Source organism: Haliotis rubra, unplaced genomic scaffold, assembly GCF_003918875.1.
Source record: "Haliotis rubra isolate DU_JTF1 unplaced genomic scaffold, ASM391887v1 Scf1649, whole genome shotgun sequence".
Lineage (NCBI taxonomy): Eukaryota > Metazoa > Mollusca > Gastropoda > Lepetellida > Haliotidae > Haliotis > Haliotis rubra.
In genome coordinates this window covers 2,516-26,346 of record NW_025765613.1, presented here as the reverse complement: position 1 = coordinate 26,346, position 23,831 = coordinate 2,516, and the positions used below count along the sequence as shown (strand labels likewise).

Genomic DNA, 23,831 nt, shown 5'->3' with positions numbered 1-23,831 from the left:
GGCTAAGGCATGTTTTGATTGGTGGGTACTATAGTGCTTGTGTAAAATAAGGTTCAAAATTTTACATTTTATGTCAACATTTTATTTCATACTTCAAAAATAGTTATGAAACCAGGAAGCGTCAGTGTTAAATTGGTTGAAAACCTGAATCAGATTTTGTATTCTGCAGATGATTTTCGTGAAAAAGCAGCAATGTAACAAGAATAACAAGATATGTTTTGAAGAAATTTAATATTAAAATATACAATATTTCCAACCCATGACAGCTACACATGGCTGTGGTCGGCGTGTGACGACGGGGAATGTAGGAAAAAAAGAAAAATGAATAAAACAAAGGGGAAAAAAGAAAGAAATGGGGGAAATTGGAGTATGTAACATATTTTTATGAAGTTTTGAGTGTAAATGGCAAAATAAACTCACCAAAATAACGAGTATAAGAAGTGGTGTTACCATGAGTATCCAGCTTGGACTGTGGTATTTGATATTAGGTATTGTACAAGGGAACCTGTTTCTTGTATCAACATGTACCAGTTAATCAAGACATTCTAGACTTTTAAGTAATTGGTGAGTAGCTGAGTAGCTAATGAGTTAACTTGGCTTCAGTTCTCATTGGCTTCTCATTTTAGAATTAAGTAAATGACTTGCCAGTGTGTGACCTAGCAGAAAATGTTCTTCATTTAAATGTGCTAAATTATCCATCATCTGTTACCAAATTTTGCTTATTATTATGTAGTATGAGATACCCACGTAATAAAGTATTAGAAAAGTATTTCTTTTTTTTTCCTTTTCCTTTTTTATTCATTTTTGCCGAATACCACGACGGGAACTAATTTCTGCTCGGTTCTCGAGTTCGTCTCCTGGACCAAAGAGAAGGAGTCCAACTCAAGACTACACAGGTTTAGACTGCTTTAGCCGTAAATTTGCAAAAAATTAGTTCTTTATGTGCTGATCTAAATGTTTAAATAAGGTAACTATATTTGAGGGAATATAATCAGCCTAGAGATTCTGCTGTCTCAATGGCTGGGCGGTGGGGTAGCCTAGTGGTTATTTAAGCTTTCGCTTGTCACGCCGAAGACCCATGTTCGATTCCCCACATGGGCACAATGTGTGAAGCCCAGTTCTGGTGTCCCCGTCGTGATATTGCTGGATTATTGCTAAAAGCGGCATAAAACCATACTCACTCACTCCTCCCTAGCTGGCTCTCTCGACAAGAGCAACCAACTCTGGTAGGGCGATGTCGCAGACGCAGATGGCCTGCCGGCACTGGCCCAGTGCACGCCTGCTACGTTGGTATTTAATTGACTACATTAGATGTATTCCATGCTCCACAGCCTGGTGCCTATTTACGGAGGGTTCCAGACATTGTCATTATGGTACCATGCCTGCTTTGAACTTGGACATTGTCTCTGTGTATTAGGATAGCCAGAGACCATATACCGATATAAAATTATGGTCTCTGTGATAGCCACAACATTCTAGACTGTTAGCAGACTAGCACCTATAGTGCCATAAATAAAGTTATCTTATATGAAAATACATATCCACAAAATGTGAAATATATGAACATAGTATACTGTATTCGGGGCTTAGTCAATCTTGACTTGCCAAATCATTCTACAGTTGAGCTGGATCTAATTTTGAATATATTTTCAGGGCTGTAGGAGGCAGACCAGGTTGATTACATGCAACTCAGTAAGGGAGTTGTTTGGGTTTTGGATGATCAAAACGTTCTAGAATTGACAAATGAACCAAGCGGCCTTTAGAATCGCTTTTTGCAATTCAGTGTACAGGCATTGTAATTTGTATTAGCCTATCTCCATGAGTCTAGAGAATATATTGAAAAAAAACACAACTCAAGTCTAGAGTGATGTGGCAAGTCTAAGAGTGATGCGGAAGTCAAGATTGGCATCAAGGCTGAAGTCAGCCTGAGTTGGTCGTGATTTGGATTTTGTCTATTTGTGTGTGTATATAATTTTTAATATGAGAACCTTACTCGATCAACGGACTAAATGTTTATCAGCACTAGCCAGGCGCGTAGCAAGCCAATTTTGTCGTGTAAGCCCGATAGGTTGCAAAGCTTTATATTTAGATTGTATGGAGGACTTACCCGACTTTCATTTTCAAAATCACGTGTAAGCCCGAGCTTTTCAAAATAATGGTAGCTACGCCCCTGCTAGCACCCTAAGCCATCTTCATACGTGTGTGAATGATAGACCGTGTCTTCCGTGTGATAAGCTTTTCCTTTTAGTTTTAACAGAGACCATATAATCTATTATATGGTCTCTGGTTTTAAATAATCAATATATTCAACTTCGTCATCATGAACTGAATCTGAAACTAAAACAAGGAAGTACACATAATACACATATAGAAATGACCACGTAGACATTTCACGTAGTTACACTGAAGGGGGAATTGCTCTTTCAACGAAATACGACATTGATTGGCACATGTGATTTCACTGCGCAGAGTTGGGCTACCCTCAAACGAATAAGAAGAATCAACTCTGCAGGTAAATATCAAATATGGCGGCCTCCATGTGTCGAGTTGTGTAATTGTTTTGAAATCGCTATTGTTCGGGAGCTAGGTGAGTTGTTTGTGTCTCACATTAAAACGAATATATTTCCGAGTAATTGAAGACATATAAGCAGAGGTTGTCACATGATTTCGCTAAGTTTCTCCTTACTTAAATCTCACAATGCCCAAATTCAAATCGTGGCAATTTGTGGTCACTGCGTGTTACGGTTGGTAACTGATTACACTGATTAAGTGTATTCAGCCATGAGCAGATGGCGATAGATCAATGTGTACCGTCTTGTGCTCTGATACAGTGGCGCTTATTTTCCAAAGCAAGTACCAGGTGTCTCTAGGGACCGTTCATAATTGATCGCTAGGGATGTGATGATGATTTTTATTGAGAAGCATGTGTGCAATGTGAACGACTCCCCCTAAAATCTATGTACAAAATAAGTGACCCCCCTGCATGTCATGTACAAAATCAAATAAATTATGAACGGTCCCTTATATTTAAATTTGGTATTCTTAGTCATGTTAATTTTTAGCAGCCTTGACGAGAAATAACTTTTTTACTGCCAGATACTGATGAATCCGTCTTTGACTGTTTATACAGTTTTATAATAGAATCAAACTTGAAGTAATGATTGTAATCGACAAACCTAACTTCAACTTTTAGATTTGTTCCAGACCTTTGAATAAGATAATACTTAACCGTGTATTATAGCTTTTACTCTGTCTAAGGAACATATTTGTCGTTTCATGACTAATCACACAAACTGCTGTAAAACATGTTTCTCATCTGTAACTATATCTTAAAAACAACCCATCTGAGGGATGTCCTTGTTATAGTGTGAGGGATTGTGATTAACATACAAAAATGTATCATATCCAAAATATTCCATTTGACAATGCTGTGCTCTTAGAAAACAATGTTACCTTGGTTGTTGCTATAGACAGCCATGCTGGAGAAGTTCCTGACAAGCCAGGTGTCGGAGTACCTGTGTATCCCCGTGTGGACGGTGCTGCTGGCCACTGCCTGTCTTGTGTGGCTGCTGTACAGTGGAAGTAGAGGAATCAATGTCAAGGTGAGATCAGTCAGTGCTCCCATGACCAGAATGAGGTTTGGGAGTGAAAGATGCAACTAACAGTGGGCTGATTGGTCGCACCATTAATTCATCCAGTGCTGTGTTATGATTTTGATACATTTTCCATGTTTCATGTCTGCTGGTGGTTACCTCATGCCAAACCCATCTTGGGGCTGTGCGGTGGGGTAGCCAAGCATAGGTGGATCCAGAGTGGGGGTGCAGGGGTGCGCACCCCCCCTTTTGTGCTGAAAGTTTTTTAATTGACCATTGAAACTTGGGTGAAAATGAAGTGTGCATCCCTCCTTTTCTCAATAGTGTGCAACCCCCTTTCTCATAAAGCTGTATCCGCCCCAGCCAAGTGGTCAAAGTGTTCACTTGTCACGTTGAAGACCTGGGTTCGATTCCCCACATGGGTACATTATGTGATGCCCATTTCTGGTGTCCCCGCCATGATATTGCTGGAATATTGCTGAAAGGGGCGTAAAACCCAACTCAGTCAGTCAGTAGTTAAAGTGAGTATAACAAGATTAATCACTAAATGTAATGCATGTATATTATACGAACATGTGTTGAAGAAAAGTGCTATTTGGTATTATTTTTAGTCTTTATATTATGGTAGCTAAGACTGTTTCTAATGTTTCCATGTACAGAAAGCAGTGCGTGACTATGCCACAACTGATGTTGCTAAAGATGAAGCTGAAAAACCTGCTGAGAAGACCAAATCAAGAAAAAAGCTGAGGGAGAAACGAAAATTGAAGATTTTCTATGGAACACAAACAGGCAACGCAAAGGTTATAATAGTTCAAGTGTCATAAAACAACATTCAGCCTATGTCAGGAACCATGGGTCATTATAGCAGTTGCCGCCATTATTTAGACAACAATTATACCAGAGATTCCATTTTGAAATTTTGTTTGATCTTAGGTACTGGTCGTTTACTTGGAAGGGGCAGTGGCAGGCCTAGTCGTATTGAATATCAGCATATACAACTTCAATTATTAATTGACTATCAAATCTTTCATGATCATCATTGATAACAATGTTTATAGTTTTGATAATTACCAGTTTTATTTTGCTCGTCTGTATTGTACTAATGCATTTATTCTGATTGTTCTTCAGAAATTTGCTGAGCTCTTGGCTGCAGATATAGGAGACAAAGGTTATCAAACATCAACTGTTGATCTCAAGACCTATGACCCGGAAGATGACCTCTCTGAAGAGGTAATGTGTGCCAAATCATGCTATCCCATTTCAAATGTACCCTTTTAAGATACACTTTACAATTGGTCTTCACCAACCCATGCTTATCGTCAGGTTCGCTGACTTGGATGACATGTCATCGCATCCCAAATGTGTAGATCGATACTCATGGTGTTGATCACTGGATTGTCTGGTCCAGACTCGATTATTTACAGACCGCCGCCATATAGCTGGAATATTGTTATCGTCAGGTTCGCTGACTTGGATAACATGTCATCATATCCCAAATGTGTAGATCGATACTCATGGTGTTGATCACTGGATTGTCTGGTCCAGACTCGATTATTTACAGACCGCCGCCATATAGCTGGAATATTGTTATCGTCAGGTTCGCTGACTTGGATGACATGTCATCGCATCCCAAATGTGTAGATCGATACTCATGGTGTTGATCACTGGATTGTCTGGTCCAGACTCGATTATTTACAGACCGCCGCCATATAGCTGGAATATTGTTATCGTCAGGTTCGCTGACTTGGATAACATGTCATCATATCCCAAATGTGTAGATCGATACTCATGGTGTTGATCACTGGATTGTCTGGTCCAGACTCGATTATTTACAGACCGCCGCCATATAGCTGGAATATTGTTGAGTGCGGCGTTAAACAACCAACCAACCATTTCAAAGGTTTTCGCTTTATCTCCCATCCACATTCATTTCATCGGTTGTGTATATTCATTTGACTCAGTAACCCAGGGATACAAGTGACCAGTATGTGGAAGAGTGACATGTTATGAAATGAGCCGGTATGTTACTCTGTCTGTGTTAGTCATGTAAACCTTATACTGTGCTTGAATTTTATGCAGTCTGCTATTTAATTAAAATTAAAAATTCCAAAACAAAGACAATTCCATTCAAGGTTATGTCAGGTAAACTTCCTCTTCAGGGCTTGACATTCACCCAAATTCCTGAACAATACCACAGGACCAGTAACTTTTAAAAATCAGTGGTCCTTACAGCTTCTTACTGGTCCTGCTAATGGACTCTTATTGACAGCCTTAAATATCTACTAGATCGTCGGGATAGAACTTATCATAGTTGCACTGGTCCTGTCAACATTTTGCTAGACCCGGGCCAGTGGGATAAAGTGAATGTGGAGCCCTGCCCTTCTGCCAGATAGCACAAAAAAACAAACAGTATGACACACATGTTGATTTAATCATCTCAATTTATTCCATACCAGCGTGATTATGATTTTTTTGCTGCAGTGTGACATTTTATTTATTGTGTTTCAGACCGACCATTTGTGTGTGTTTATTATCTCCACCTACACTGATGGAAAGCCACCAGGGGGCGCTGAGTGGTTCTACAAATGGCTACAGGAAACCGCCTCTGACTTCCGTGTCCAGAAAACTCTGCTCAAGGGCCTGCACTATGCTGTGTTCGGCCTGGGAAACTCGGTGTACACAGAAAACTTTAATACGGTAAAATGTGAATTATTGCTCAACAGAATTTCTCGTAATTTTCTTTTGTGTCTAATTGAAGGAATGTTCTTCTGATGCTTGACTGGCAGTAGGTCACGGGGGTGGAAATAACTTTCAAATTGCTAGTGTACTCCGGTACAGTGGCACATGTAAAATCACTTGCCCTGATAATTTTTCCACTATACCGGCTGTTTTCTTGTTGATTTTTTAAATAAACAACATTATTAACATTGGACACCGGTACAATATGATATACAAATTTGCTTGCCCGACAGAAAAAAACACTGGAGTCGGACGTCGGGCAATGGGTTATTTCCACCCCTGGGTCAGTGTTGAACATGAAGTACTTGTCAGTTGTGATTTTTTAAAATAAACTTTGGATCTGTCTTTCAAGGATGCCATGCTTAAAGCTCAATAAATATTTTGGAAGTCATGTTTCTTTAAGCATGTTGTAGACCCATTGCCTATTGAACCCACAGACTGTTGGAACAGTTGAATATCATACCCATGCAGACCATCAGATCATATGATGATTGCACCCAAATAGACCATTACACACAAATAGACCATAACACCCATATAGACCATTACACCTAAATAGACCATTTCACCCTAACAGACCATAACACCCAAACAGACCATAACACCCAACAGACCATAACACCCATATAGACCATAACACCCATATAGACCATAACTCCCAAACAGACCATAACACCCACACAGATCATACACCCATATGGACCATAACCCCCGTATAGACCATAACTCCCAAACAGACCATAACACCCACACAGATCATACACCCATATAGACCATAACACCCTATAGACCATAACTCCCAAACAGACCATAACACCCACTCAGATCATACACCCATATAGACCATAACACCCTATAGACCATAACACCCATATAGACCATAACTCTTGTATAGACCATAACTCCCAAACAGACCATATCATAAATAGACCATAAGACCCAAACAGACCATATCATAAATAGACCATAACACCAAACAGATTATATCATAAATAGACCATAACACCCAAACAGATCATAACACCCAAACAGACCATAACACCCAAACAGACAATTTCAACCAAATAGACCATTTCAATCAAATCCCATTGTCTCTTTTGGATCGGTGGGGTAGTGTAATGGTTAAAGAATCCGCTCGTCATGCTGAAGACCCTGGTGCGATTCCCCACATGGGTACAATATGTGAAATGCATTTTTGGTGTCCCCCGCCGTGATATTGCTGGAATATTGCTAAAAGCGGCGTAAAACCATACTCACTCACTCTCATTGTGTTTTAGATCAATACAGATGCTTGACCTTCACAGGACTTCACGTCATGACTTATTTCTGTTACAGGTGGCCAAGAATGTAGACTCATGGTTGAGGGATCTTTCTGCACTCAGAATTGAATCTGTTGGACTAGGAGATGAAAATGTGGCAAACAGTGAAAATGCAGGTAATTAGAGACATGTAGACTCTTTGTCAGTGTGTTACAGTGTCGGTTGTACCTGCTGATTACCCAAGGGTGACTACAGATTGCAAGATGTCTGTTTTACTCAATGGCCAGTTTTTATTCTCCTTGAATTGTCTCATTTGAAGTCATTTCCCAAATGAATGTATAGTTCATATGAAATAAAAACAAGTTGAAGTAGTTTCTGTCTCTTTTAATGAATGACAAGAAACTTGAAACCCAGATCAAGTAAATGGTTAAACATAAACTCAATGAAGCTGCAAGTCTGCACCCAAACATCCTGTATATTGCTCTGCGCATTTATCAACGGAAGTCAATTACTAAACTATTGATAGTCACACATACTATCGATGCATCAATAGTTTTTCCTTTCTGCCATTGAATAATTGCTATCAGAGACTCAACAATTGCAATCCATCGATAGTTGGATGCATCATTACAGCCCTAGTACCATGATTGTAGGTTTGATTCCCAGTTGACATGGGGACGGAGGGGTCGTCTCGTCGAAGACCCGGGTTTGATTCCCCACATGGGTACAATGTGTGAACCCGATTTCTGGTGTCCCCCGCCATGATATTGCTGGAATAATGCTAAGGGACCGTTCATCATGGCTAGGGGGTGATTTATATGGAGAAGCATGTACAATGTGAATGATCCCCCCCTAAAATTTATGTACAAACTAAGTGACCCCCACCCCTGCATGTCATGTACAAAATCAATGACAGACACACACACACACACCCCACCCCACCCTTTCCATAAATTGTAAGCATTTATTGTCCCCGGCCGCAACGAGGAACGGGGGACTATGTATTCAGCGGTGTCCGTACGTACGTACGTCCCGATTCTTGTTAACGCGATATCTCATGAACTGTTGTACCCAATGTCTTCAAATTTGGTGACAGCCTACATTGGGGGATTACGCAGACACCATTCGATTTGGGTGACCTTGACCTTATTTTCAAGGTCACCACGACACTTTGCACACTTCAACTCTTGTTAACGTGATATCTCATGGACTGTTATATTCAGTGTCTTCAAATTTGGTGACAGCCTACACTGGGGGATTACACAGACACCAGTTGATTGGGGTGACCTTGACCTTAGTTTCAAGGTCACCACGACACTTTGACCACTTTTCAAACTCTTGTTAACGCGATATCTCATGGACTGTTGTATTCAGTGTCTTCAAATTTGGTGACAGCCTACATTGGGGGATTACGCAGACACCAGTTGATTTGGGTGATCATGACCTTATCTTCAAGGTCACCACGACACTTTGCACACTTTTAACTCTTTGTTAACGAGATATCTCATGGACTGTTGTACCCAATGTCTTCAAATTTGGTGACAGTCTACATTGGGGGATTACGCAGACACCAGTCAATTGGGGTGACCTTGACCTTACCTTCAAGGTCACCACGACACTTTTACCGCTTTTCCAACTTATTTAAACGCGATATCTCATGGACTGTTGTACCCAGTGTCTTCAAATTTGGTGACAGCCTACATTGGGGGATTACGCAGACACCAGTTGATTTGGGTGATCATGACCTTATCTTCAAGGTCACCACGACACTTTTACCGCTTTTCCAACTTATTTAAACGCGATATCTCATGGACTGTTGTACCCAGTGTCTTCAAATTTGGTGACAGCCTACATTGGGGGATTACGCAGACACCAGTTGATTTGGGTGATCATGACCTTATCTTCAAGGTCACCACGACACTTTGCACACTTTTAACTCTTTGTTAACGAGATATCTCATGGACTGTTGTACCCAGTGTCTTCAAATTTGGTGACAGCCTACATTTGGGGATTACGCAGACATCAGTTTATTATGGTGACCTTGACCTTATCTTCAAGGTCACCACGACACTTTGCACACTTTTAACTCTTTGTTAACGAGATATCTCATGGACTGTTGTACCCAATGTCTTCAAATTTGGTGACAGTCTACATTTGGGGATTACGCAGACACCAGTCAATTGGGGTGACCTTGACCTTACCTTCAAGGTCACCACGACACTTTTACCGCTTTTCCAACTTATTTTAACGCGATATCTCATAAAACATTGCACCCAATGTTTTCAATTATGTTGACAGCCTACATTGGGTGATTATGCAGACACCAGTCATTTCAGGCATCTTGTATTTGACCAAAAAATAAAAAGTAGTAAATATAGATATTCCATTCTTTAGCGGCGGGGGACATTGCCATATCAGTGGCAAACACTTGTTTGTAATATAAATATGTACAAAAGAGCTCACGCCACCAGTGACCAGCTGACCAGATTCCAGTAGTCTGTCTCACAGTCCCTGAACCACATTAGTTTCCTGTCTCCCCAGCCGTATTTGCAATGCTAAAGCAGTGAATGAAGCAAGTCTAGATTTCCTCAGGTTCTGAATCTCCCAACTCACTGGGCCTCCTTTTCAATTTGAATTTAATTATTTCTTTCTGTCAAAATTATATATATTCAGAGACAAAGCATTAGTCTATTCCAGGACAGGAGGTCACTATAGTCTGTTTGCAGTGAAAACGTACTGATGAATTTCACTTTAAACCAAAATAGAAATTGAATAAAGTGAAATTAAGATTGCAAATCCTCATAATTTTACCTTGCCAATTGAAAATTTAAATCTCAGAAGTTTATTCAACTTAAGATAAAAGTTGTTTAACAAACAATCATGGTTTCATATCGCTATTATTGGTTTGTATTACAGGGGGTATGCACATTAAATGAAACACCGAGACCAGGTAGGGCTGGTCTAAGTTAACGCTCATCACGTCCCGCCTGTGCATTTGTTTCACTGTTCCAACTACTGCGCTCACCCCTTGTAATACAAACCAATAATAGCGATTTGGATCTATGATCGTTTGTTAAACAACTTTTATCCTAAGTTGAATAAAATTCTGTGATTTAATTGTGTAATTGGCAAGGTAAAATTATGAGGATTCGCAATCTTAATTTCACGTTATTTAATTTACTTTTTTGTTTAAAGTGAAATTCATCGGTACGTTTTCACTGCAAACAGACTGTAGTATCCTGTGATTGGTCATATGCGGATCCAGAAGTGGGGGTTAGTAGGGAAGCTCCCCCCTTATAATATATAACTCTGTCAATATTTGGGTTCTCTCTAGATATGTACTCTTTAGAAGTGTAATATTTAGAGAATGAGTTTGCTGTGCTTTATAGGATTAGAAGAAGACTTCCAGGCGTGGAAGAGGCAGTTTGTGAAGGCCGCGAGGCCGGTGTTGAATGGCCGCACCGTGAAGCGGTGCGTGGGAGAGAAGTGTGGAGGCAAATGTGCGTGTGTCAAGACAAAAGACACAGCAGAGGCTGATGGGAAGACATGCAGCAGCGAGGGAGAGTGCAGCAGCGACAATGAGGTCGGTGCTCCAAATGTGAAAGAACAAATGACACGTGAAAGAACAAAGTTTGATAAGGGTCATATTTTATGAGTACAAAGCGACTAAAATTAATGAAACATAGGAACATTAAAGGAAAGCCAAGTTCTATGGATAGTCAACTTGTTTATTGCAATTAGTGCCACATTTCAAGCAGGTGCTTGACGACAGTGTTAAAGTACTGTCAGAAATAGAAAAAATAAATTAAAAAAAAATTCCCATTGTTATCTACAATTTATGTAGTTAATAGTGTAAGTGCGAAATATCTGTTGAACTAAGTTCGTCTAACTACAGTCTCACTGGTAGGGAGATAGGAAACGGAGAAAAAGGACTTTACTGAGGAGAGATTAATGCAGAAATGAGAAATGCGGTTTTATTCTAAGTCCAAAGCGACTTATTTGGAACAGGCCATGGCTTTATGCAAATTAGTATGTGATGATATTATATTACAAAGGACAATTTTATAATGTCCATATTCAAATTAAACTTAGCTTCATTATAAAAGATAGCTGACATAACAATAATAACTTTAATACTGAAACTATGAAGGATGTCGCTGCCATGCAGTCTCACTATCACTATAAAGTAACAGGTAGGAGGGATCGTCTCAAAAGCAAAACCAAGACGGGTGTTTCTGACTGTAGGGTCGGGCTTAGGGATAAAGATATTAGCTAAGATTAGATAATCAGTAGAGACATATTCAATACACATGAAAAAGCATAAAAGATATTTGAGATGACCCCTTGTGTCTGTGGCCAGCACCTGCATTCCATGCCAAGTGATTTGACGGTCCGTTGTCATACCTGGCTGAGCGACCTAATTGCCATCTATAATCTGATCTATTGTTTTCAGCAGCTGTTCGTATTTTTTCTAAGTTTTGCCCAATTTTACGAGTAAACATGCTTTCCTGGATATCTTATTACGCATCCAACTGAACGCCCAGTTAGGCCGATGTGGGTTATTTCGACATATGCTATTTGCAATTGTGTACATTTTAGGGATACAGAGGTACAGCCTAAAAACATTTTTTTCTATTTCTGACAGTACTTTAGTACCTACACCTAAATATAGAGAGTCGCACTGATTTCAATAAGGAAATTGACTATCCATAGAACTTTGTTTTCCTTCATCTTTACAACTTCTAAAATGCCTCTCAAAGAAATTAATGGTTTTCCTCAAACATCTTTTGAAAACTGGATGGAAGCTCATGTCCAAAGATGTCTGAAAGAGATCCCCTTGTGTTGAAAATAGTTGTGTTGTAATAATCATAATAATAATGAAATATAATCTTTACAAAGGTTTTCTTGCCATGGTGTTTTCATACAAGTAATAAATACAAAATTCAAAACATTGAAAACAAAAGTTACTGACTCAGAAGTAATCCCTAAATTTGAAATTTGACAGTTTTAGTGAAAAAAATTGGGGTTACAGCATTCATTCATTCCAACCATCTATGATTCCTTGCAGCTGGTTGCTTATTGCACAATAACTACTGTTGATAGAAGGGTAAACAGGGATGCCATGGGTGAAAAGTGGATAGTGGGAGAAGACTTGATTTTCACTTTCCACTGTTAATTTACATAGTTTTTCTTAACTTTATATGGCTCTTGAATCATATGTCCTACACAATCCCCTTGCTAGAGACTCTAATGTGTGTGTTCTATGTGTCCTACACAAGCCCCTTGCTAGAGACTCTAATGTGTGTGTTCTATGTGTGTTCTATGTGTCCTACACAAGCCCCTTGCTAGAGACTCTAATGTGTGTGTTCTATGTGTACTTCAGGTTTTGTTTGAAACCAGTAGTGAGGACGAGAAGGTCACTAGTACGAGCAAGTCCACAGCAGGGATCGTTGATCTGGAGGACCTCGGCATGATGATGAAGAACGTCAAGAAGGTAAGCATGACAAGCTGATACATCTTGACTAGGACTGTCTGTTATCACCTTGGACATGGTACCTGTGTCTGTGTTATCACCTGGGACATGGTACCTGTGTCTGTGTTATCACCTTGGACATGGTACCTGTCTGTGTTATCACCTGGGACATGGTACCTGTGTCTATGTTATCACCTGGGACATGGTACCTGTGTCTGTGTTATCACCTTGGACATGGTACCTGTGCCTGTATTATCACCTGGGACATGGTACCTGTGTCTTGTGTTATCACCTGGGACATGGTACTAGTGGCTGTGTTATCACCTTGGACATGGTACCTGTGTCTTGTGTTATCACCGGGGACATGGTACCTGTGCCTGTGATATCACCTGGGACATGGTACCTGTGTCTTGTGTTATCACCTGGGACATGGTACTTGTGCCTGTGTTATCACCTTGGACATGGTACCTGTGTCTTGTGTTATCACCGGGGACATGGTACCTGTGCCTGTGATATCACCTGGGACATGGTACCTGTGTCTTGTGTTATCAGCTGGGACATGGTACTTGTGCCTGTGTTATCACCTTGGACATGGTACCTGTGTCTTTGTTATCAGCTTTGACATATTTGCTATTTCTGTTATGACACATGATCCTGTATACAGGGCTCAGGTCACAGTTCAGTTACAGTGGACATACAGGTGAATGAGGGATGGACTACTCCAAGTTTGTAGCACTTTGTTACTGTCTCACAGTGAAATACATGCAGCATACGTATTGCCCCCTTGAACTGATCTTGTTGAATAATAAACTTCAGTTTGCCCAGCAGTGAATGGGTACCCGGTAGGAGATGGTAATGGTAGCTGTGAACCTACCGGCAGCTTGGGTTGGATAATCCCTTGGAGAATGAAATGAGTTCTACCTGGTTCTAATCATGTACTAGCTCCTAGCTATGCCTGGCTTAACTCAGTCTCTGTTGATGTTGATGATGTTGTTCAGAACAAGCAGGTGGAGGTGGATGAGGATGAGGAGGGGGGTGTGTCGTCCACGGAGCCGAGGGAGATGATCACGCCGCTCCTGCGACAGTCACTGGAGAAGCAGGGCTACAAGCTGATTGGTTCACACTCAGGGGTCAAACTGTGCAGATGGACAAAGGTCAGACTCAGTTCAAGTGTTTTAATTGGCTACATATGATTTGTGCATGAGATGGCTGTGTTGACTGTTGAACTGCTGTTTCCTACAACACATATTTCCTTTCAAAAATACATTTCTGGTGTCCCCAGCCGTGATGTTGCAGGAATATTGCTAAAAGCGGCGCAAAACCAAACTCAGTCAGTCCTTTCAAAATTAGAATGATTAGGGGGTTGAAATGAAAATATGAATATTATAAATACGAATACGATGAAAGTATTGACTTCAATTGTAACACCGTTTATTGTTTGACTGATTTGCATCCCAATGAATTTGTTTCTGGAGATAATTGACATTAGTTGTTCTATGTTGTTGATGTTGTTTTTCCATTTCTGAAATTTATTAACTGACTCAGCTGGAAGAAGATAGGACTGTTCGCAACATTTCAGTTTTGGTCAATATTTGTTAAACTGTCAGGCTGGATCTGGGTTTTCTCTAAGATGCCACACTTAATGCCTCTGTCCAGCATTATATCAGTAAGAGGCTGACCTCATTTGTTTTATAGAAATGCTGTAAAGTTCATAGCAGGAAATCATATTCTAAAATGGCCAATAATGAACCATATTTTGACAGTCAGGGAAGCTGACGGCGACCATACTGATGTGTGTGAAGTGATCTGTTTCCATCAGCATAAACTCCAAAGTTGAAGCAAAGCAACTAAAAATGAAGGATAGAATTCACTATAATGTAACCATGGTAATAGGATGTCTGTTTTCATGAAGTTACTGTTAACTAAGGCCGACATTGTTCTTCTTCAGTCCATGCTGCGGGGCAGGGGAGGCTGCTACAAGCACACGTTCTACGGTATTGAATCTCACCGCTGCATGGAGACCACACCCAGTCTGGCCTGTGCCAACAAGTGTGTCTTCTGCTGGAGGTAAGCATGTGTGTGTCTTGTAAATATATATGTTTGTGTCTGTTGTGTGTGTCTGGTAAATATATGTGTGTGTCTGTTGTGTGTTTCTGCCGTGCATGTGTCTGTGTTCGTCAGTCTGCTGTGTGTATCTTCTGCCAGAGGTAAGCATGTGTGTGTGTGTCTGCTTTGTGCATATTTTGTTTGTGTCTTCTGCTGGAGACTGTATATATATGTGTGTCTGATGTGTGCATTCTGGGAATGTGTGTCAGCTTAGCTGATCGTCTATATCCCTACTTAGCATATCTGTTCTATGAGTCAGTTATGTATCTGTTGTTTACGGGTTCCCTGTTTTGTTACTTGTCGACTTAGTGTGTCTTTTACATTTGTTTCATAGTTCTGTATGTCTTATGTGTCTGCCAAGTGTTTGTCTCTCTGACTGCAGTGTGTGTCTGTTGTATGTCTGTTGTTATGTCTGTGCTGTGTGTCTGTTGTGTGTCTGGTGTTGATATGTCTGTGCTGTGTGTCTGTTGTTTGTCTGTTGTTGATATGTCTGTGCTGTGTGTCTGTTGTTTGTCTGTTGTTGATATGTCTGTGCTGTGTGTCTGTTGTATGTCTGGTGTTACGTCTGTGCTGTGTGTCTGTTGTTTGTCTGTTGTTATGTCTGTGCTGTGTGTCTTGTTGTTTGTCTGTTGTTGATATGTCTGTGCTGTGTGTCTGTTGTATGTCTGTTGATATGTCTGTGCTGTGTGTCTGTTGTATGTCTGTGCTGTGTGTCTGTTGTATGTCTGTTGTTATGTCTGTGCTGTGTGTCTGTTACGTCTGTGCTGTGTGTCTGTTGATATGTCTGTGCTGTGTGTCTGTTGTTGATATGTCTGTGCTGTGTGTCTGTTGTATGTCTGTTGTTGATATGTCTGTGCTGTGTGTCTGTTGTATGTCTGTGCTGTGTGTCTGTTGTATGTCTGTTGTTATGTATGTGTTGCATGTCTGTTGTTGATATGTCTGTGCTGTATGTCTGTTGCTTGTCTGTTGTTGATATGTCTGTTACTTGTCTGCATTATGTTTTCTGGTTTTGTGAGAGGATGTTGCTTCTTGTGTCTCCAGACATCACACCAATCCAGTGGGCACAGAGTGGAAGTGGAAGATGGACGACGCTGATACTGTCTTCCAGGGAGCGCTCAAGAACCATGTCAATCTCATTAAGCAGTTTCGGGGTCAGTCAGCACATTCTCTCGTACCCGCATTGTCATAAACATAGGGCTCTGGTGGTTCAGACACCCAAGGCACAACCCTTGGCATGCCAGAAACCTTGGGTTCAAATCCCAGATCCATGATTATGGAGGACTACCATGCCCTGGACCGGGTCCATATGGTCCAGAACCTCCATTGTCCTTATGCTTCTGCTTTCCTTCAACATCACTTCTGCTTTCCTTCATCATCACTCTGCATCACTTCTGCTTTCCTTCAGTATCACTTCTGCTTTCCTTCATCATCACTTCTGCTTTCCTTCATCATCACTTCTGCTTTCCTTCATCATCCCTTCTGCTTTCCTTCATCATCACTTCTGCTTTCCTTTAACATCACTTCTGCTTTCCTTCATCATCACTTCTGCTTTCCTTCATCATCACTTCTGCTTTCCTTCATCATCACTTCTGCTTTCCTTCATCATCACTTCTGCTTTCCTTCATCATCACTTCTGCTTTCCTTCATCATCACTTCTGCTTTCCTTCATCATCCCTTCTGCTTTCCTTCATCATCCCTTCTGCTTTCCTTCATCATCACTTCTGCTTTCCTTCAACATCACTTCTGCTTTCCTTCATCATCACTTCTGCTTTCCTTTAACATAACTTCTGCTTTCCTTCATCATCACTTCTGCTTTCCTTCATCATCACTTCTGCTTTCCTTTAACATCCCTTCTGCTTTCCTTCATCATCCCTCTGCATCCCTTCTGCTTTTCTTCCTCATCCCTCTGCATCCCTTCTGCTTTCCTTCATCATCACTTCTGCTTTCCTTTAACATCACTTCTGCTTTCCTTCATCATCCCTTCTGCTTTCCTTCAACATCACTTCTGCTTTCCTTCATCATCACTTCTGCTTTCCTTCATCATCCCTTCTGCTTTCCTTCATCATCCCTTCTGCTTTCCTTCATCATCACTTCTGCTTTCCTTCAACATCACTTCTGCTTTCCTTCATCATCACTTCTGCTTTCCTTTAACATAACTTCTGCTTTCCTTCATCATCACTTCTGCTTTCCTTCATCATCACTTCTGCTTTCCTTTAACATCCCTTCTGCTTTCCTTCATCATCCCTCTGCATCCCTTCTGCTTTCCTTCCTCATCCCTCTGCATCCCTTCTGCTTTCCTTCATCATCCCTTCTGCTTTCCTTTAACATCACTTCTGCTTTCCTTCATCATCCCTTCTGCTTTCCTTTAACATCACTTCTGCTTTCCTTCAACATCCCTTCTGCTATCCTTCATCATCCCTCTGCAGCCCTTCTGCTTTCCTTCATCATCCCTTCTGCTTTCCTTCATCATCCCTCTGCATCCCTTCTGCTTTCCTTCATCATCCCTTCTGCTTTCCTTTAACATCACTTCTGCTTTCCTTCTTCATCCCTTCTGCTTTCCTTTAACATCACTTCTGCTTTCCTTCAACATCACTTCTGCTTTCCTTCATCATCACTTCTGCTTTCCTTTAACATCACTTCTGCTTTCCTTCAACATCACTTCTGCTTTCCTTCATCATCACTTCTGCTTTCCTTTAACATCACTTCTGCTTTCCTTCATCATCTCTTCTGCTTTCCTTCAACATCACTTCTGCTTTCCTTCATCATCACTTCTGCTTTCCTTCATCATCACTTCTGCTTTCCTTCATCATCACTTCTGCTTTCCTTTAACATCACTTCTGCTTTCCTTCAACATCACTTCTGCTTTCCTTCATACTTCATACTTTTATACTGCTTACAGAGGAATTAACCCAGACTCACTCAGTGTCATGATGTAGAAATTTTCAAAGAAAGATTCTATTCAAGATTTAATTTCCTCACATATAAAGTTCACAGGGTGAAAGCGCTGTCCACACGAAATGTGGAGTTGCCCCCAAAGCAGCTTCATTTCCTCGCTGGACAGTGAAAGAAGGACACATGGCGCAAAAGTAAAGGTAGGTTTTCCTCGCATTTTCATTATTTTGCAAGTATATCAGGTGTTGCCATTTGGCAGAAGGATCTAGAAAGTTACAGATCTTTATATACTTATCCTATCTCACGCGATGGATACCCACCCGACCTGCCCCACATCACAGATTACTGGAAGCTCCAAGACGAGAATGACATGGCAGAGACCGTCATGTGATCATCTGTGCAATCTGCACGCTTATTGAGATGATTGACAGGTACTGCCATCGGAGTGGGGTCAGAGGTCGGGGGGTCAGAGGCCGAATAACTTTTGATTCAACTTAGCCTACAGCACGTTTCCACACATGGTCGTAGAAGAAGAAGATAGTGCATACCGTGAGATAGGATAAGTATATAAAGATACAATTTACAGTAAAATTTTCAAAATTCAGATCAGCTGGAAAGTAGGTCATTGTCGGAATTGGTTCCTGAGACTCATGTTTCAGTTTGACCGCTGCCACATATGCGGCAAGTTCTACAAGTCTTCATTTGGCCTCAGACTGTATGTTCAAGGGATCCTTCACAACAACTACCGTTTCCATTGCCAAGTCAGTGGAAAAGGATATAAAAAACTGTGGGATTTCAACACTTAATGCTCTAAGATCCATGCAACTACATGGACAGTTACTTCAATGTAAACATTCAAAGCAATGGACAGTTTCAAAACAACTCCATGTAAAATGTACAGTTTGATTTTTCGACGATAACTGAAAAATTACCGATGCATTAAAGCCTAAACTGTGAATGAAGACCTAAAATCACTATATCTAAGAACTGACTGCAAAAAAAGGTGTGTCTGCTCTGGAGGATGTCATATTTTGTGTTGGAACGATCATTTTCTTTTGACACTTAGGAGGGTGCCCTCGCCCAACCCACAATTGTAATAAATATAGAGGGTGTCAAGCTATTACAGAACGATCTGTAACTTTCTAGATCCTTCTGTCAAATGGCAAAACCTGATATACTTGCAAAATAATGAAAACTTACCATAACTCTTGCGCCACGTCTTCTTCTTTCACTGTCCAGCGAGGAAATGGAGTTGCTTTGGGGGCAACTCCACATATCGTGTGGACAACGCTTCCACCCTGTGAAGTTGTTTCTACAAATGTCCACCAGGTGTTCCTGGAGTGCAGCCAGAGAGGTTTGCTGAAGGCCTGGAGCCCAAACACTGCGCGCTGTCACTGGTGGGAGAACCAATCATGTACCCCGAGATCAACAAGTTCGTCAGCCTGCTCCATGGCAGGGGGATTTCCTCCTTCCTCGTCACCAACGCCCAGTTTCCTGATGCAATCAAGTAAGCATGGAAGATATGACAGTCTTACATATACCCATCTCACTGGTTTAGTCACCCGTGAAGGTCCGGGTTAGAATGAACCTTCAGTAACCCATGCTTGTCGTTAGAGGCGACTAACGGGATCGGGTGGTCAGGCTCGCTGGCTTGGTTGACACATGTCATCGGTTCCCAATTGCGCAGATCGATGCTCATGCTGTTGATCACTGGATTGTCTGGTCCAGACTCGATTATTTACAGACCACTGCCATATAGCTGGAATATTACTGAGTGCGGTGTAAAACTCAACTCACTCACTCACTCTCATTGATTTAGTCACTGTGTATCATGAAATGAGTGATGAAATTAATGTTCGTGTTGTACTTTGGCTTATTTAACCTTTGTTTCCTGAAGTTCTGAAATGAAGAAATGTGTAAATGATAGGTTCATGTTGCAATTGATGGATATAGTTCTGTAGTGATAGTGCAGCCCAAGATCCATGGAGACAAAATATTAATAACACAAGATAGTATAAATCATGAAATCACTTGACATTTTGAAGTCTATTTATGACTGACAGATAGTCATCATTATCTACAACAATGTGTAGATCACAATCATCATCAAAACCATCATGAACATTGACTAAATCGTCTTCTGAAAATAAATGTTTTGTACAGACTATGTGAGTTAAGCATTGTGATTGGGGCTTTGTACTATCTATTTGTATGTGTTCCATGTCAAGAGGTAATGATATTGTGACTTGCAATCACTTGCAGGTACTCATTAAAAATCTTTATATAGACACGCTTTAAGAATGTGAAAACTGGAGACCTGTACATGATGCACACAAAATGTCCCTTGAGATAGTGACGAAATCATCTTATCTTGTGACTTGCCAAGTAAATGTTTATACAACAGAACAACTTACTGCCTTATCCTAAATGAACACAAAATGATAGGAATTTTCCGTTACCAGCATCTTTCAATCTCAAATTTTCCGTTACCAGTGTTAAAAACTCTGTGACATTTCTAAAATATTATTTTAGTGAAATTGATGTTAAAATATTGATATATATGACACAATTTTATGTGGAAGACTTGACATAATTCGTTGTGAATATTTTGGTCTTTGAGGGTTGTTAATCTTGATGTTTTACTCATTTTTATTATCAAAATGACTTTCATTGCAAATTATGATAAAAATTATATCCATGGTATTGCTAGATTTATTCAAGTACATTATACAGTTGCAAAATGATATTATGTGTTGATTAGGCAAATTATAGTCTTTAATACCACAAACTAAAGCTATAATTACCATTTTATCTTATTATAACACATATCATTGCAAAGAATCACAAATCACAAAGACCCTGTCATAAGTCATAAAGTTTCTGTAGCAAAAATCACAGACTCCACTCTCACTATAACCAAGTTCTCTACCAGTGCCTAGGGGCGTGGTGGGCAAGCTGTCTAAGGCGCCAGGCTAGTGATCCAGTGAACTTGGAGGTGCCGGGATCGAGCCCACCTGTGACCGGGCGTAAAAACCTTGGAGTCAACTTTGTGTGCAGACTCTTTCAGTGTTGTCACAACCCCTAATGTACAGTACAGAACCCTGAGCACTTTAAAGAACCCACGAATCAGTTGGTAAATGACCAGATGGTGGCCACATGAATACGTGCAAACGCCTAGTTGCGGGTACAGCAACGTGCAGTAAACTTGGACAAAGTACTGTGTATATCTGTCCCAGTCCACCCAGCTGTGAGTGGGTACCTCGTTAGGATGAGAAAGTCACATTAACTCAGTGCGCCTAGAGGCAGCAAGGGCTGTATGATCCCCAGGGAGTTGAGATTGATATGATGTGCCGCTGAGATTGGCATCCATTGATGGAGGGAAAAACAAAGAAGTGCTTTGAGCATGCATGTGGGATGGACTATAGCACTATATAAATACCCATATAATAATAATAACCCTTGTACAGATGGAATATAAGTGTGGCGTTGAGAAAACATAAACCAAACAAGTACAATCCTTTTTACTGTGTGCAGGGACCTGAGTCCAGTGACCCAGCTGTATGTGAGTGTCGACGCCAGCACCAAGGAGAGCCTGAAGAAGATCGACCGCCCGCTGTTCCGGGACTACTGGCAGCGTTTCCTGGACAGTCTGGAGGCCTTGGGCAGCAAGGGGCAGAGAACTGTGTACAGACTGACCCTGGTCAAGGCCTGGAACACAGATGAAGTGAAGAACTATGCCAGCCTCGTCTCCCGGGGAAAGCCAGACTTCATCGAGGTCAAGGTAGGAAATGGTTCAATGATCTTCATGAAGTGTAGCTAGGAGGGGGAGCCTGGTGGGTGAGTTGTTGGGTTGTCACACCAAGATCAAGCATACACTATTACGGATATCACTCAAATCAGGTGAACGGGAAGTACGACATGAACTGGTCACAGTTTTCAGTAAAGTGGTGAGGAATATAGGCTTTCCCCTCGTTTAGGTACTGGGTAGGGATACATAAGTTTTGTGAATCAATATATATCATGATACCCATGTCATGATTCGATACGTATCACGATACCTATTTTCGTGGCATTATTGTGTAAATTTAGTTACATTTTGAACATTAATATTTCATATTATATAATTGTCCATGAAACGATCAACATTATGCTCAGAGATTAACAAGTTCTAATTTCCCATCTGCATGAAAAATAATCATTTATAACTTACCTGGGGTACATATCTCTAATACCCATTCTGACAAAGACCCTTTCAGCGTTAATGTGGACTTAACACGGACTAAGGGTGTTCACACAGTGGTGATGTGGATTTCCACTGTATGCACGTGATGTCTCGTGTTTATGTCTCCATAAATCTTAAAAGTATTGAAACCAATTAAAAAATAAATAAATGCCATCAACATGATCAGTGATGACTCCATAGCCTGCTAAAACAATGTACACAACAGTGGAAGTCAGTGTCATTCTGCACAATGATGCAACACAAACCCCACCTGTTCTATTATCTACCATTCTATTATCTACCAATCAGGAAACGGTACTCTTTAGTGGGTGTGGTTGAATTTTGTGTCAGTTTATGGTTACGGGAAAAATAAAAGATGGCCTGGTGAGCCAATAAAATGTCACAGAATCAAATTCTTCAAATTTATTCTTTTTTCAGGGTGTCACCTACTGTGGCGAGTCCAAAGCTTCCACCCTGACGATGGCCAACGTGCCTTGGCACCAGGAAGTTGTTAGCTTCGTACAACAACTTGCAGATGCGCTGCCAGATTACGAAATAGCTTCCGAACATGAACACTCCAACTGTATACTCATCGCACACACAAAGGTGAGTCACATGACTGATGAAGGATTGGACTGTCTTGCTTCTTTCCTTGATAACCTTTAGTTGATCTATGGCCAAGTATGTCTATGTGATACTCAGTGCCTGTTATAAAGTCAAGAAAGTATGCTTAAGATTATTTCAAGATACCACTACAGTGGAGATTTGTTTTGTTTTCCAGAATTTGAACTTTGATTAGCATGGTATGAATATAGGAATCAATACTTCTTACTGAAGACTTTAGAAAAAGTGAATATGACTTGGCTGATCTTGGGGTTTTTGTGTTATTAAATGTAAGACTGTTGGCTTGGTAGGCAGAAATACTCACAAACATTTTACTTCTCTTACAGTTCAAGATCAAGGATGAATGGTGGACATGGATAGACTATCCTCGGTTTCACCAACTCATATCAGAATACAACCAATCAGGAGGCCAGAAAACATTTACTGCAGAGGACTATATGGCCCCAACTCCACACTGGGCAGTGTTTGGAGCTTCAGAGAGAGGGTTTGACCCAGTAGAGACTCGGTTCCATAGAAAGAAGCAGAAAGACATCAGTGGATGCTAACATTTGCTGTTTGACCTTGAGGATTGATCTTGTTGTTTTACCTTGAGGATTAATCGTGCTGTTTGACCTTGAGGATTGATCTTGCTGTTTTACCTTGAGGATTAATCATGCTGTTTGACCTTTGGGATTGATCTTGCTATTTGTCCTTGAGGATTGATCTTGCTGTTTGACCTTGAGGTCTGATGTTGCTATTTCACATTCAGGACTGCCCAGGATGTGTTCAGGATAAGGGATGGGGGGCTTGGGATGGATGGATATATTGAGTAAACCGACTACTGGAAGGACTTAGGTGTGTATGTGTGTTGCAAATCTGGGCCAATTGTTTGAGGTGTTGCCATTTGCAGTAATACCTAATATATTGTCTTTAGACATATACCT

General features: G+C 40.7%; 1 protein-coding gene across 2 annotated transcripts; it reads left to right on the top strand.

Moving 5' to 3' along the window:
* Positions 1–2,040: 2,040 nt before the first annotated feature.
* LOC124271959 (S-adenosyl-L-methionine-dependent tRNA 4-demethylwyosine synthase TYW1-like) lies at positions 2,041–23,489 on the top strand. Of its 2 annotated transcripts, none has more exons than XM_046707130.1 (15): positions 2,041–2,512; positions 3,471–3,602; positions 4,253–4,393; positions 4,722–4,823; positions 6,102–6,290; positions 7,668–7,767; positions 10,981–11,174; positions 12,975–13,085; positions 14,063–14,218; positions 15,013–15,131; positions 16,212–16,321; positions 19,392–19,569; positions 21,597–21,843; positions 22,723–22,890; positions 23,235–23,489. In XM_046707130.1, exons 2-15 carry the CDS (start codon positions 3,477–3,479, stop codon positions 23,451–23,453), a joined length of 2,160 nt encoding a protein of 719 aa, XP_046563086.1. In that variant the 5' UTR covers positions 2,041–2,512; positions 3,471–3,476; the 3' UTR covers positions 23,454–23,489. The 2 variants fall into 2 exon arrangements, with proteins under 2 accessions (XP_046563086.1, XP_046563087.1); XM_046707131.1 differs by having other exon boundaries at positions 2,512–2,587.
* Positions 23,490–23,831: the final 342 nt, after the last annotated feature.

Bases quoted from the DNA above. Each gene is read 5' to 3' on its own strand.
- LOC124271959 (XM_046707130.1), top strand. From the start codon at position 3,477: ATGCTGGAGAAGTTCCTGACAAGCCAGGTGTCGGAGTACCTGTGTATC. The intron at 3,603-4,252 runs GTGAGATCAGTC...TTCCATGTACAG, and splicing joins GTAGAGGAATCAATGTCAAG to AAAGCAGTGCGTGACTATGC. The intron at 22,891-23,234 runs GTGAGTCACATG...CTTCTCTTACAG, and splicing joins TACTCATCGCACACACAAAG to TTCAAGATCAAGGATGAATG.